The sequence below is a fragment of the Anabrus simplex genome, chromosome 3 (assembly GCF_040414725.1).
Source record: "Anabrus simplex isolate iqAnaSimp1 chromosome 3, ASM4041472v1, whole genome shotgun sequence".
Taxonomy (NCBI): Eukaryota; Metazoa; Arthropoda; class Insecta; order Orthoptera; family Tettigoniidae; genus Anabrus; species Anabrus simplex.
In genome coordinates, this window is record NC_090267.1 from 520,358,131 (window position 1) to 520,374,664 (window position 16,534).

Consider the following 16,534-nt stretch of genomic DNA (forward strand, 5'->3'; position numbering starts at 1 on the left):
AGGCCATTAATGCGCAATAATAATAACGATAACAATAATAATAATTGTTATTTTGCTACTGGCTTTACGTCAGACCGACACAGATAGGTAGGACGATGGGGTAGGAAAAGCCTAGGAGTTGGAAGGAAGCGGCCGTGGCCTTAATTAAGGTACAGACCCAGCATTTGACTGGTGTAAAAATGGGAAAAGACGGAAAATTATCTTCAGGGCTGCCGACAGTAGGATTCGAACCCATTATCACCCGGTTGTAAGCTGACAGCCGCGCGCCTCCAACCGCACGGCCAACATGCCCGGAATAATAATAATAATAATAATAATAATAATAATAATAATAATAATAATAATAATAATAATAACATTGGCTTGTCTCTCCGACGAGACGCGGTTCTGGTCTGAGTACTGTAAGGTGAGGAAGTAATCGCGCAGGAAATGGAACCGAGGTCCGAACACGCCGAATGAGTATTCTTACACTGTATGCGCTCCAAGCGGTCATTCTCGAGAGGCTGTCAGAGGTACCCTCAACGTGGTTTACCATTTTCACACAAAGCTGTACCTTAACTAAGGCCACTCCTGTAAGACCTGCGTTTGCCGTAATTCCTTAAAAATGTTCGTTTGAAGGATGAGGAGCGCTATCGAGTCAAATAGTGGGACATTCAGCTTGACTCATGACACACGCTTTAAAACTGAGACCTATGTGTTCGTAAAGAACAAACATTCCATAAAGAAGAATACAAATTAACAGTAGAAATACAATGCGCATGCAATACGCGAACACCTGGAAACAATGGACGCAAATACTCGTGAAAAACAACAATACGAGATCGAACTGGTACAAGCAGAGAGGGAAGGTTCTCAAAGATCTGCTCGGAGAAGGGAGAGAAAGACCTCATAGTCCAAGCTCAATTACTGGGCTGAAAGGAAAGCTAACAAATATCGATTCGGCGGGGTTTTAGGCGTCCAAGAAATGGGTTGGAGGTGCGTGGCCTTGTGGAGCTGTCCTTGTCATGTTCTGCGTTTTTGTAAGTTTCGACCAGTTGTTAACCCGTTATTTCCAAAAATGTACATTTGTTGTTAAACAAACTCTGGATTTTATCTCTAAGTAACTATTCCTTCAATACGAGTTATTTTGCAGTTGTGCACCAATAGAAACTAACAAGTTAGTAGTACGATAAAATATGCCATAAATTTTTACTGAAAGTACTTTTAAGAACAAAATTTCGTGAGAAACAAACACTCTTGGTCAGCCTCTGTGGTGTCCCTGGAGGCCCACGTTCGATTCCCGGCTCTGGCACATAATTTGGAAAGTGGTACGAGCGCTGGAAGTGGATCCACTCAGCTTCGCGAGGTCAAATCAGTAGAGAGGGTTCAATTCCCACTTTAGCCATCCTCCAAGTGGTTTTCCGTGGTTTCCCACTTCTTCTCCAGACAAATGCCGGGATGGTGCCTAACTTAAGGGCACGGCAGCTTCCTTTCCTCTTCGTTGCCTATCACTCCCAATCTTGCCAAACCCCAGAAGGCCCCTGTTGAGCATAGCAGGTGAGGCCGCCTGGGCGAGGTACTAGTCCTACTCCCCAGTTTTATCCCCAATCCAAAATGTCCAACCCAGGACACTGCCCTTGAGCCGCGATCTCTGGCTGAGTCCGAGCAAGAAAACAACCCCGGAGAGTAAACGAATTACACTAAGAATATAGCAAGAAAGAATTAAAGATATGCACTGCGGGGGAAATCAATGACATGTTTTCACAGATATCAAGTGTTTTATCTACTGTAATAATGTGGCCACTTTGACACTCATGTACCGAGAAGCGGTGTGCAGACCGCCGCGCCGGATGATTCACCCATTACTCAATTACGATCATCGTAGTGACACACAATTCCTTATAAATCGAAATAGTAGAGCCAGCCACCCTTGACCAACAAGTACCTAACTGATGACTCAAACGTTTTATTTGTTCACTCTACCAATAGGTTCTCGTTGTTGGGAGAGCAATTACTTTCCTCGTAAAAGACAAATTAACGAATCACCACTCATCTGCGATTTGGGATGTCCCTATGACGTGCTTACCTAGTGTTTCCTTTCGTGTTTTCAAACAAGGTGGAAATTTAACGAAAATTATTCCAATCCCTAATTCCTTTGTTAACCCGCCATCGGTATCGTTGTCCGCACTTACGCGAGAGGTAGCGTGTATAGGGGCTCCCTAACATCGGCTTGGTATATGATTTTAGTTCTTATACGGGCTCTTCTCGGCATTTTGAATAAATCGTACTAGTATTTGGTTAATTAGTATATATATATTTACATATTTGTATATATCCACAATTGTTTATTACCTAAACATTTGCTACTACAGTTTCGACTCGTACACTGTCTTCGTTCTTTCAGAAGATAATTATAATTTTGTTTTAACAGACTGATTTTATGTTAACCATTTATATAAATTTACATAACTATTACTAAATATTATGAAAAGCAACGAAAATCCTTGGCATTACAAATACATATTAAAGTACAAAACAAATTTTATCATGATTTGTAAACTCATCATTTTGTATCATTGTCCTGTTCACTCATTTCTTTCAACTTCTTGCGAAAAACATTCACTGTATACTACTTTTGTTAGTCCAGTGTGCTCTTTGCACATTGAGCGTTTGCACGCATCACAGCGAGCTGACGTGAATCAGTTTTTCGAACTGGGAGTAGGCACATCTTGGTTTCCGCCCTGGAACGTCTGAAAATATATACAGTAAACACCATAGCTTATTTTGGTAATGATTATAAACAAATTTTACAAAGTGTTCAATTAGATACTTGTAAAAATGGAGAAGTGAGAACTGCTAGCAATAATTACCTGGGGCTGCTGGTGTCGCATTTCTGACGGGAAGTTCTTGTCCAAAGATATTTTTGATGGAATTTCTGAGACCAATTGACAGAACATCGACTAAAGCACGTCTCAACAGATGTGGCTTTACGATTTCCAGGGCAAGATTCTTCAATCCAGCTCAAAATAAGAGATTCACTAGGCATATTAGCCATTATAATTTCACTGTGATACTATTTACTAAAACATTACACCAGCACGGAATGCGCAAAAACTGTGACGCCAAAGGTATCGTAGCGAGGCGCGGACTAACACACCAGACGGAACGCACTTCCCCCCCTCCTCCACGAGACACGTGTGCGGGAATCATCGCGTAACGAAGGAAAACATGTGACTCATATACTCATTTGAGAATACCTGGAGTTTGAAAAGTTTGAGTCTTAAACCAAAAAACTTTTCTTAATAAGGAATGTTTTTGTTAGGGGCTACCTAACAACGATACCGATGGCGGGTTAATGGGATCACAGATATGCATATGATACTGTTCTGTGATGGAACACAGTGCTGCAGGAGGTGTGCGTTGTCATAGCGAACATGTGACTCGGCAGCGAACTTGATCACAGCTGTTTAAATTAGGTCCATCATCGAACAGACAACGAGCATGGTTCTCTATAACAGGGACTTTAAGATCAATCTCCGTCTCGTTTACTTCGCTGTCATGTATTTTCTGCCTTATTTTATGGTGCGGAGAATTAGACCGTACATCAGAAAACTTCCATCTTTTGAGATGTGGCGCTGCTAACGCCTCCTCCAACGCCTGAACAAAGAACACGACATCAAAAGTACTTTGGCGATATCATTCAGCTTATCTTACAACGTAAAACTAAAGGCAGGAGGAGAACATCGTGTGCACGTGTGTGGGCTGAGTACCCCCACTCTGTTCCGAGTTGCTGAGAACAAGAACCAGATCGCCCTGATGAGAGCCGACATCACAAGCAGGAGAAGAAGACGAGTGTTTGTCCTCTTGTATTGTTTATATTGTGATCGTCTCTTTAGTCCCAAGTCTTCCCAGCTCAAACTTTGCAGCACTGCTCTTTTGTCTGAAATGGCACTTCTTTCTTTTGGATCTCGTATCAACAGCCTCAAAATACCATGGTGTGAGTTCTATAACCTTGAGATTACACCACTTAAGGTCTTCCCCTACATTAAACAGTCAGCCCACTAACGATCATGCTACCTTGTCGAGGTCTTCTTTTAGCCGCTCACATTGTAACAACATCCGCATAAAGCCTTACTTCTATACTTCTATCATTTACTTACTGTATATAAGAAAACATAGTGGTCCAATGTCGCTGCCCTGTGGAACCCGCTCTTAATCATTTCAAGATCAGATAATGCTAATTCTCTACAGATGTAGCCACCCAATAGCCGTAATTTACATTGTAATGTTCTATGATCTACCCTGTCAAAAGCTTTGGATAGGTCAATAGCAATACATTACGTTTGACCTCGTGCATCTAAAGTATCTGCTATATCCTATAAGTTGAGCTTCAATGGAATAACATTTGCTAAACCCTAACTTTTCTCAAACCAATTCATAATTTTACAAATACGTCTGATATAATGAGACTGTAAGAAAGGGCCCCTGACTAACACATGGAACATTCTCGGCGAGATGAGGGTGCGAAAGACTTACACAATGTCAAATGCTCGAATGACTGAGGAGTGTTTGGTGACAGGAAACCACCTCAACGGCTGGCGACCTAGCATCTCCCGAACGCGAACTGTGAGAACACTACTCCTACCTTCTACCTTCCGATTGAAGGTGCGCGCACTCTGCCTGACTTGTACGTTCCAGCCTAGGTCACCATAGGTCAACTAGTGTCCCATCACCTGATAGGCTGAACGGACTCTCCCTTCCTGAAATGTCAATAGCCATAGAAGTACTATTTAATCCGTTTTCCGTGACCGGTCGCTTTTTCCCTTGGACTAAGCGGTGATGCGACATCTAACACCCTAAGGGCAGTGTTCTGGATAGTGAGATATTTTGTCAGGGATACAAATGAGAAGGAGGGTCAGTACCTCACCCAGGTGGAGTCACCTGGTATGCTGAATAGGGCTCTTGTGGGGGATGGGAAGAATGGAAGGGATGGTCTTAAAATTAGGTATCTACCCGGGATTTGTCTCGAGAAGTGGGAAACCACGAAAAGCCACTTCGAGGATGGCTAAGGTAGTAATCGAACCTCCTCTACGCACTTGACCTCCCGAGACTGAGTGGTTCCCGTTACTTTTCAAATTCCATGGCAGAACCTGGAATGAACTCGGGTCTCCAGCGATGCCAACTAATCACACTAACCACTGTACCACAGAGGTGAAGTTCTGCATTTTAATGGGACTAAAAATAGAAAACTTTAGACTATTTGATATACAAATGATGAAGTAATTCATTCCACAAACTCGTTCATAACTGGTGCACAAGAATTTGATATCCTCCAAGTTCTAGAAAATTGTCATTCTTTACATTGGTAGTATTGTTATGACAGCCAAGAGTTAGCAATTAGCTGCAAGGATTTCACTTTTGCAATATCTATGAATAGCCAACATTCATCAACACCACATGCCTGCCTCGGAATGGTGTGGATCTTTATGTGCGCGTACCGACATGTACCGAGTACTGAGGTGAGCGTGACCATCGTTATGTCATACCACTAATGCCAAACTTTAACAGCTGATTGTTGAACAGAGTACCAACAGAAATTAGGATGAAAGCCAAAATTATGTTTCTTGTAGGATTCTCTGTCCTCTAAATTCTTTATATTTTGGCTCATCGAAAGCACAAGCATTTCAAAGACCAGCGGGATGGTAGAAATTTAGGAGGTTTGGTAGTGGAACAGGTGTTTAGATATGTCAGGATGGTAGTTGCAGAAAAGCTCATCGATATTCCGTAACGAACGAAACTATCCTTGCAGCGGTAAGGCGAGGATTTTGTCTATTTTATCCTAAATCCAATAATTTAGGCTCATTAGTCTACAATTCGTTTGTGAAGGAAATACATGCGTTTTATATCGCCAATAAGTGCCTATTTCGTGCGTTATGCCTATTTCGAAGATATTTGTATGTAAAGTGCCTAAAACGACAAATATTAAGTTTGTAAGTCGTAGTTTTCCACCCTTCTCTACTTTGTTAGTTTTCTTTACCAGATAGCGGAAGAAAGAAGGCATTCTTTGAAGGTAGCTACCAAATGTGACATCAGCGTTCTTTCTGTCCTCTGACTCTGCACCCTGCACTGGCCAACCCCAACGCTCTCACCAACATGTCTTCCAAGTTTGAAATAAAGCAACCGGAAGAGGGAGATCCGTGTTGTGATTGTTTATGAGGTGGAGGCGATCATTAATGGAGCAATAGGAGATGACATCAGTATAATGCGAAGAAATCCCGGCTGGAAGGATGGTTTGGCTACTGCTGCGGTTCTCGAAGGGAAAGACGACCAGGTTTCACCCCGCCCTCACACCTCATGTGAAGTGAAAAGTTAATTTTCTCAATTTAATAACAGGCAAAGTTTTACTGTTCAATATTTAGAACAATATCTGGCTGTCCATTGTAACATGTGCTGACTAGGATTAATTTGACGTGTCCGATTGACATAATTATTGTCTGGAAGAAATAAAAGTGTCTTTAATTGTATTAATAATACAATAAATAATAATAATAGTAATAATAACAAAAATAATAATTGCTTTTACCTTTCCCTGATTTTGGTGACCCCTTGCTTCTTAGCTGACGACGATTCACAAATGCTAGTAATTTTAAACGCTATGGAGATGGTATATTCGGATTGGCTTTTAGTGTTATTTCCACCTTAGTACCAACCAGCCTCTGGGCTGATGACCTAACAGACAGACAGTACCTAATTTGCGATTTTAAGTGTATATTTGCCTGCCTATTTTGGGTACTTTTAGTTCCCATAAACCATCGTCCTTGTTATCAGACTAACTTTGCTCTACGGGAGTGCGTTACTCATTCATATTTTGGAGGATATGTTACTTTGAAAAAGAATAGCAATGATGGTCTTGATCACGCTAGGTAACGGCAGTAGAGGGTGCTTACACTCTCCCTTCAATAACTGGCACGTACAAAAGTGCTTGAAGAGTTTACACACCCCGTCGCCCTCTTCCGCTGTCTTCTCTCCTCACTTAGCTCAAATGTGTGGCTCCATGGCCCAGAGAGTCGCGGGTTTGATTCCAAGTTGGGTCGGAGGTTTTAACCTTTGTTGGTTAATTGCAACGGCTCAGGGGCTGGGTGTTCATTTCAGGTAGGGCTCCATTCTCACACATGCACAAGTCGCAATCAGCTCGAAATATTTCCAGCAGGAGTTTTAGCGGGGGTATTATCAGTTCTAGCAGAATGACAGTAAATGTTTTTCTTCGCATTTACCATTTATTGATAGAAAATAAATGGCGATTATATTAGAAGTAGTCGAGGTCAATTGCAATCATTGCATCAGTTTCCGCATGTGTGCAGTAAGGTACACGGGCCCACTGCCCGACCTCTTTCATTGTGTAGTTGCTGACGGCAAAATGCGGTCAATATAGCGGATGAGGCGGTGTAATGATATGGAGGGTGGTGCTTCCAAACATTCAGTTAATAATATCGTATCAAGTGTACCGAGGGAATTCGCTCAGCAACTTGTAAAACCAATAAAAAAAGAAATCAGGTGTGAAATTAAACGAGGTCACAGAGCTTTTTGAACAAAAACAGGATTCACTGAGGGTTGCAGACTGAACACCGAAAGGCATACAGTTCCACAATGAATACGTCTGAGTGGTGATTGTAAGTTTCTCGTCATTGTGACTGAGTTATGTTGAAGAGCGTTTTTGCGTCATTGCGAGTGACTAACGTAATGTGCGTTGAGTGGTAGGTTAGATTTAATTGGCCTGCAGGCCACTTTACACCGTGACTCATGTGTGGCTCCTGTATCAATCCTCACATTCCCACAGAAATTTACAAACACCACAACGTCAGATGATTCACAAGAGAGAAAGTAGAATACCTGTACGGTAGCTCAGACACTCCACGTGATTGTTGACTTGATAAATTAGGTGAGTCAAGTAAACACCAGGATGCATTGATGTCGCTAAGAAACAGCACCTGAGCGCTTGAGTTCATGTTATTTTTGGAAAGCTTATCAGAGACCAATCATTCTTGTCAGGGAACGGACATTCGTAACTGAATTTCCATGTGATGAGTTGATGATAACATTTGGATGTTCTGACCAGGACGGCATCAACTCTAAGCTCGCGTGCAATTACAAGACGCATTAAATATTTTTCTTTGAAATCTTAAAATAATGAATAACCCTTTGTTTACATATATTAACGACTTCATTTAATTCCTATGGCCCATTTTAACTTATATTTTATCGTATGACATTTAGTGTCGGGCGTGCCCGAGGTCTTTCTTTTGATACCCATAGGCGACTTGCGCATCTCGATGCGATATGATGATAATGATGACATAGGGAGGAGCATCAGTGGATGCAAAGTGGATCTCGGCTCTCAAGTGGCCACGGCTATTCCGTGGTCCAACAGCTCTGTGCTCCGACCGGCAAATTGAGCAGAGGAGGGGTGGCCATGGGCGCCAACCCCCTTACCTTCTCCGAACATCTCCTTCAGTGAAACAAATCTCCCGGCCTGAGAGACGGCGTCATTGCCTAAGAGGCCCTCCTCCCCCTGCAGGGAGGAACGAAACCTTTTTATTTCAGAGTGGCGAGGAGATTAACTCCAGTTCCTGCAGGTAGCCTACTCCTGCCGAATAACACCAAGGATTAACGTCTCCATCCAATGGATGAATCACTCGATATGAACACATCGGACAGGTTTGGAATCTAATCCAGGCTTTTGGCACGTGGGTCTCCTACCCCCCCCCCCTCCCCCCGACATTCTGATGGTGAAATATCGGGACTCGAACCGGGTTACCACAGTGTGGGAATTGACGTGGGTTCAGAACATTCTGCAAGTGCAGCTGACTCAGCAGGTTAGCACTCGGTCATTCATCACGAGGACCAACCCTCTATTGATCCACTGTGTAGCGACAAATATAACAGTCAAATTGTGGTTCACTAATTGCTAGGCTCTGTTCGGGCGCATGAAATGCAACAGGCAACTCTCTCGCAGCAGCGGCAAATAATATTAAAGTTCAAGTGAAAACGTTCTCCAGAAAACAATTGCTGTGCCATTTCTGCGGGAAGTGTTCGCAATAACAGAGGACAATTCATTCCATTTCTTAAATAGGAAATATCATATGAAGTGTCCAGTCATCTCTATGCTGATCATTTTAACAATTGGAGACTTTTAGGCCTTCTCTGTGTCCCTGATTTAATTCTTTATAAATAATTAAATTCGTTACCAGTCACAACTGTTAAAGTATCTTTTTCAGAACGCATTTAAAACGATATCAAGCTTTGGCAGTTACTGCAGACGACATAAGTGTTGTATATACTCCTACTCTTAGATGAAGTAGTTCAAAGACTTCGCTGCTCGACGTTAAACTTGTTAATGATGCCCAGACTCTGGAACGCGGTGGTCATTGTGACTGGTAACGGAGAATAGGACACTCTCCTTGACACTAGGATGCGTCTTCAATTCCACCTCCTACAGTTTTATCTCATTCTGGTCCACACAGTGTAAACGATATACTTACTGTCGTCATACGTATTCTTTCCATTTAGTAAATGGGTTAATATATTATTGGTATTTTTAAATCTCATACTATTTAAATCAGCTGGTTTTTGGTTCACATGTCTTCTAGTTTTGATGTCTTGGGCTGGAAGACGGCAAGTAGAGTAACCAGACACGTACTATTACCCTCGGACTATCAGTTCATTCAACGCGAAACTTTCAGTGTGATATCTTACATGATATTGTGCATACATGTGAGGAAAATGAAAAAGCGGTAGGATAAAAATTTTCACGTAAAAAAAGATAAAATAGAGCAAAAAATCAACTGTAAACGTATTAAGCCGACAGTCTCGGCTCTCAGTGCTTTCTAGCTCAATAGAGGGCGGCTAGTGTGTTTTCGTAATTGTTAATTAGACGTCTTGGAGCTTGCAGAGGTTGAGGAGACCCCAACACACCAAGAGGTGTTTATTACTCACGATGATAATTAACGTCTAGATTATGAACCCAAAATACGCATGTGTTTTAAATACTTAACTTTCGGAATTTTTAATTTAGCATATTCCATATTATAGCTATAGAGCAAATTAATTGCGTAAACAATAAGTTTCAAACGTTTATTTAAAGTATATGAAGAACAACACCTTATTATGAACTAAATATGTATTAAAGTCGCAATTAGACTCCGGTTCACTTCTGAGGATTGAAATTTTCACAAAATGTTCTGAAAATAATATTTGTTAAGAAGTAACATTTTTTTCTTAGATTAAATTACTTATCACACTACGACTATATGCAAAATGAAATTAATTACGTACCATTAATGGTTTCGAAGAAGCCATACATAATTTTTGCAGCCCCCCCCCCATTCGGAAAAATATTAAAAGGAACAATTATCAAGACAGGATACACCACTTGTATCGCTGACGATGTCCTAACTCTTTAATTATTGTGCCTTCGGAGTAAACATTATTTGGAGATATTCTGGAATCAAAATTTATCTTTTACACAAAATAGATACCTAATCCTCGTTTAGTAAACTTAGACCATAAAGGAATCCAGTTAAGTTCGGTGTATCCTCTCCAAGATACCACATAATTGGAGCATTAAAGATCCTAGAGACGTGGACAATATTAAAGCAAATTCCTTCCTTCAAACCTCCAGAAATGTATCTAAGAAAGTTAATACAAACGCTTCATTCAGAACAATGCCACAAAATATTCCATTGTGATTTCTTCACTGTTCATATTGAAGGAATATATCTGCACACTCGTCTCCTACAACGGTTGTCAATATTATCCCTGTATTGCAAGAATTGTTTTCCGTTTCCTTTTGTTGACGAAAATTTCAAGGTTTAAGTTTCAAATTGCCTTCAATGTCTTAGAATTACCAACAATTCTTAACTGTGGCTAATACCTTAACACTCGTACGTGATGTAGCTCGCCAAAATGGAATATATGCGATATTTAGCAATTTTTCCCTAAGCTTTTAACATCTAAGCCGGCCCCGTGGTGTCGAGGTAGCGTGCCTGCCTCTTACCCGGAGGCTCCGGGTTCGATTCCCGGCCAGGTCAGGGATTTTTACGTGGACCTGAGGGCTGGCTCGGGGTCCACTCAGCCTACGTGATTAGAATAGAGGAGCTATGTGACGGTGAGATAGCGGCCCCGGTCTAGAAAGCCAAGAATAACGAGAAGAAAATTCGTCGTGCTAACCACACGACACCTCGTAATCTGCAGGCCTTCGGGCTGAGCAGTGGTCGCTTGGCAGGCCAAGGCCCTTCAGGGGGTTTAGTGCCATGGGGTTTGGTTTGGTTTGGTGTTAACATTTAAAGACCGATCACTGCTGCCTACTGGCTATGGGTTCGTATTGCAAGGCGCAAGCATACTTGCATGACCGTAGGTCGGTAATGTCTTTGGGGTTGAGCCAGAGGTCTGTGCTAATGTGGTGGCGAGTTCCCAGGGTATTGGCTGTACCATACAGTAGCAGGTTTCACGATGTATTGTACAGTCGTAGCTGCTGTCTCGGCGTCTTGTTGCCTCTGATTGATCAACGCGACTTGTGTCTAGTTCTCTCCAAGATCCTCGAAACGTCGACAATATTCAAGCAAATTCCTTTAAGAAATGTTTCTTAAGAAAGTTAATATTTCGAAATGCAAATTAACTGAGGAAAACGAACTTCAAAGAAGTGGCCGGACACCGAAATCAACATTACATCCTGACATAATGGAGCAGGGGTACCTTCGCTCCCACCCCCATGACACCCGAACAGCGTCCATGGTCTTCTACCATAAACTTTCCAAATCAGATCCTAGAAGTGATAAGTTATAAAAGCAGCATTCGTCATGTACACAAGGGTCTAATTTAGTCTGAATGTTTCCCTCACTGACAGGCTGCAGATCGAAGATCGAAATTGGTGACATTTGAAAATAGAAATTCAGTGTCATGATAGACATGATGTAAGTGAGAATGGAAGTTAGGTGTGGTTCATTGTCACAAGAAAACCAAACAAAGAGACAAACAATAACCAGTCGGAATATTTAAAGGAATTCTCGCCAGTGGAACCAGGATTCACATTGTGTCAACTAACTGAGTGTAGTCCAGTAGATACTGAACCTGTTGTCAAACTTAGTGAGAAATTAAGGATTTTTTATTGAGAGCTACGAAATAGGACCTCGAGAATAAATTCAGCTTATGACAATAACTTGATCAAAACTCGACGAGAGAATCTTTGTTTTCCAGGCTAACGTCATGAGAATGAAGTACGGGGCAGATGGATGTTTTCAACTTCTTGCGGTGGTTGTTGCGTCATTGCTCTGCGAGAGTGTTTTCTTGAGCTTCCAGGTCAGTATATTGTCGTCACTGATACAAAATTGAAGGTAAGAGAAGAAGAGGAGAGCACTGTGGATGAAAATATCCTCGTACATAGAGGATTTCTTTGACTGAAATTTGAAAGAAAGAAGTCAATATTGTTCCACATCATCGCGCTTGCTATTTAGGACTGCAGATTGAGAAACTGTAGAAGAAATAAACGGCGTAGATTTTGGGACTTTCATGACCTTGAAGTAAATAGAGCATGGACTAAGATGTCCTGACGATGGTTTCTGCTGTAAGGGGTGTAACCTAAGGTCATTGGTCTCCCACTTTTTGTTCTGTGGGGAAACTTTTGACCTTTTCAAAAATATCTAAATCTTTCAATATGACTTAACGTTATCAAAAACATCTGTATTTTTCCACATAGAAAGAACTTGGAACAGAGGATGACATGATGTTTTTGTAGAAAACTCTAAATTATCTGATTGACAACCCAGAGTTTTTATACCTCTCGAGCTTTCACGTGCCCCACTGTAATGTGAGGACGAATGTCACATTACAGAATAAAAAAGTCAGATCAACCGCTGACAAAAATTCTCCACTCTACAGGCTATGCAGTGTCTACAACAGTCCAGTTCACTTCTGTGTACCTCTACAACAATTGACCATCTCCGTGAAAGTCCTCCAAATTATTCTTAATGCTGATTTGAAGTTCAAAACTCCTACATTAAGCCCTAAGTCTTCCTCGTGTAGAGTCGAGACGCAGAGCACAGTAAAGAGGGTCACCTTGTTTTCTTAACACGGCATAAGGCCATCAATGATAACAAGAAAGTACTCGATTAGATATGAAATTAAATTTTTAGTTTACCCTTCCTTGCAGAGATTAAATTCGATTAGATATGAAATATTATTTCTTTCTTGTTGTAAATATAACATTAACTAGTTGAGATATTAGATTATTAGACTGATTTGAAACATGGAAGTAAACAACTGTCAACATTATCTAATTCTTACAACGTGACATGCCCGTTCGTCAAAATGTATTACAACTTTCAAAACAAACACCAAGTCCGAATTACAGTTTTTCTTTGGTTCATGGGCAAAAGCACCTCGCTTGTGTCTAACAAGACGTGGGAGACTGAACACGCATAGCAAACTGATGTTCACTGAAGATCTCGCTAAGTGAAATGACAATTTTTGATCTTCCTGTGCATGGAACATGGCGGAATACAATTTGTTTGTGCTATAAATAACTCGCACCACTTTGTGTACAAACATCAATAGCTGGGCGAAGACCATGACAGTACATCTATACTTAGCCTCAGGAATTCTAACAGGTGATTTCAGTTATGTTTAGAACAACCTTGGGCGGTCGAGGATCAATTTACCGATCTCATTCGCCCTATTAATAATGCTCCAACTGTCAAGGCACGAGTCAGTAAATGTTATTACGTAAGTTTTAAACCGCCCACAATCTTTATATAAGACTTGGTTAAAAAGACGGACGTCACGTCCGAAATACAAAGGGCAGATTGTTATTTTTAACGTGAATAAGTTGGTACTCACCAATCTGGGGTACATCGTACTGCCTGTTGCCTCGGGTGGACCGTAACATCATCTGGCTGGCGATGGCCTTTGGCACCTCGGGAGTGCCACCGTGAGAATCCGAGGAGCTCTGGTCAGCGCGCTTACTCCAGGGGGGCGGCAGGCGATGCACTGGGGGTGGAGGGTGGAAGGGACCGGGCGGCGGAGGTGGTATACCGTCCAGGTCAACCACTCCTCCGTTGGGGGCCGTCTCGTACAAGAGCCAGCGCTCCGCCGCCGCCATTTCGGCGTCTTCCTCGTCTTCTTCGTCCTCCAGGTGCATGCGACGCTGCGGCTGTCGGTACTGGTGCTCCCGCAGGTGGTGTTGCGGCGCCGACGACGAGGACGACACCCTCCCGACAGCGCTGGCCAGCAGGAGGGAGCCGTCGCTACAGCGTAAGACAGCCAGCAGGAGCGACATGAAGGCTAACAATGCTGCCATAGTGTGAGTGCGGGCAAGCGGTAGAGCGGACTCAGTGTGCCCCACGTGCGCCCATGTCTCTCCCAGGCTCGTGTGCCCTAGCACGACGCCCACACGCTGCCAGACTGAGCCCGGATTCAACACGCCCTTCCCTCTCCCTGGCGTACCACGCAGGCGTCGTCACATACATTGATTTCTCCTCGTGGCCGACAGAACTTGTTGCTTCACTCATTTTATGATCTCCTTAAAATATTAAAGCTTTGTATTAAAGGATCATAGGTTCGAATGCTGCTCAGGGTGGTCTGCGCTCAATCTCTTGTTAACTGTCTTATTCTCAAAGTTTATGGCGTTGCTTGTATTTATTTATTTATTTATTTATTTATTTATTTATTTATTTATTTATTTATTTATTTATTTATGTCTTACTCTTCAGCCGCACAGACAGGTCTTAAAGTGACGAGGCGATGGTGATGATTGTTTTTAAGAGCAACTAGAACTAATGGAAGGGATCCGACACTTTGAAAACTGAAGGTATACACTGTCTAGCCCTCGCACCCTAATACCGTCGGGGTCGGAAAAGAACAATAGTTGACCAAGGGAGGTCGGATAGAAGTAATGAGCCTGCTACAAATAAGTGGAAGCAATAGCAGGACTCAGCTCAATGACCCGTGGAGGCTCCTCTATTCTCGTCTTACGACAGGTAGAGGAGATGATAAATCGGAGGTAGGACTAAAAAGAAAGTGACCGTGGCCTTAATTAAGACACATTTCATTAGCGTGAACATACTGGGAATCGAACTCACGATCTCTCGAATGCAATCTGACAGCTACGTGAATCAAACCACGTGTTGAATTTGCTGGGTAAAGAGAGTGCCTCTGCGGCGTCGAACACCCCTCTCCAAGAGCACAACATGTCTCGTCTTCTGATTCCAGCTCTTTACAGGGAGCAACTATTTTAATGCTCCTACCTTACCTGTATGGAGGTACCTCAACCACTTAAGAGTCCCTCGATGCAAGACCATCCTGAAGAAATGGGGAGGGAGATCCTTCCAGCAAACGCAGACACCTCGTATGACTGTGGCGCTGAACAAGACTCTACTTATCTGTTCCCTGCTGGACAACCTATGCGCATTACAATATGTCTTTAGAGGAAACAAGAAGGCCATCGCAGCTGCAATTTTTTGGAAATGCTGAGCGGACATGGTAATGAGTGAAGGAAGGATGAATGCTGACCATAATATTCACATTTTTCTTTTACATAACAGAGTTCTAAACTTAAATATAACAAAATTAATTAATTCATTGTTACAAACACAATGGAAATAAAATACTGAGTGATCTACATTAAGAAAATTCTGAGGTTTCCAAACAGTTGTGCATACAATGTAAAACAAACCATGAAATAAGCCGCTTCACCTGGATGTGATATGTTCAGTTCTAACTTATCAAATCGTGTTTCATAGCTGGAGAATTTATCGTGTGCAAAATCGATGTCACTGAATCACACATAGACAACTAGCTGTAGTACCCGGCGTTGCCCGGATAGTTTCTGAATATTTCCCTTTAAGATTTGCATTACCAATTAGTTATGTGTGAAGTGAATTTTTATATAATTCCTTTTTGACTTGCAGATTGATATGTTACGATCCGTTATGTAGTTTTAGAATTATTTAGATGTGTTTGATTTCAGGTTTTAGACGATTTAATTTTTCGAGTAAAACTTCGTCCTTATGGAAGCTCGTATCGACTGGGAAGTATTTGATCCTGTCAAACATTAATAAGTGATAACTATATGTATTTAGCCGTCGCACTATAGATACGATGTACAGGATTTCAACTGTCAATGAGATTGACCCCCTCTCACCCTCCGCCCATAAGAGAGAAAACATCTGGATTGTCACCATTCATCTCAGTGACCACGAAAACTGTAGATTTGACACTGTTTTCGATTGTTTTTATATCTCACTCCCCCTCACCCCCACCTGAAAGGAGGCTGAACATGAACTTAAAAAATTCGGAGTGTCACTATTCATTTCAGCGACCACGAAAACTATGGATTCGATACTATCGTAGATTATTTTTATACCAGCCCCTCGCCCCCTGCCGATAAGGGTGCTAGGGGTGACTTACCCCCACGCGAATTGTCTCCTGATACTAAATGACATGTGTACCAAGTTTGGTGAAATTGTGCCAGTGATTTAGGAGGAGATGTGTCATTTACACACCC

The 16,534-nt window shown here is 42.0% G+C and overlaps 1 protein-coding gene across 1 annotated transcript in view; it reads right to left on the bottom strand.

The window, feature by feature from the left end:
- Nucleotides 1-14,407, bottom strand: part of jeb (jelly belly) — a 283,696-nt gene extending 269,289 nt beyond the window's left edge. Inside the window, exon 1 of the mRNA XM_067144696.2 lies at nucleotides 13,870-14,407. Within this exon, the coding sequence (XP_067000797.1) occupies nucleotides 13,870-14,329 (460 nt within the window). The 5' untranslated portion in view covers nucleotides 14,330-14,407. The remainder of the gene's footprint in view (nucleotides 1-13,869) is intronic.
- Nucleotides 14,408-16,534: the final 2,127 nt, after the last annotated feature.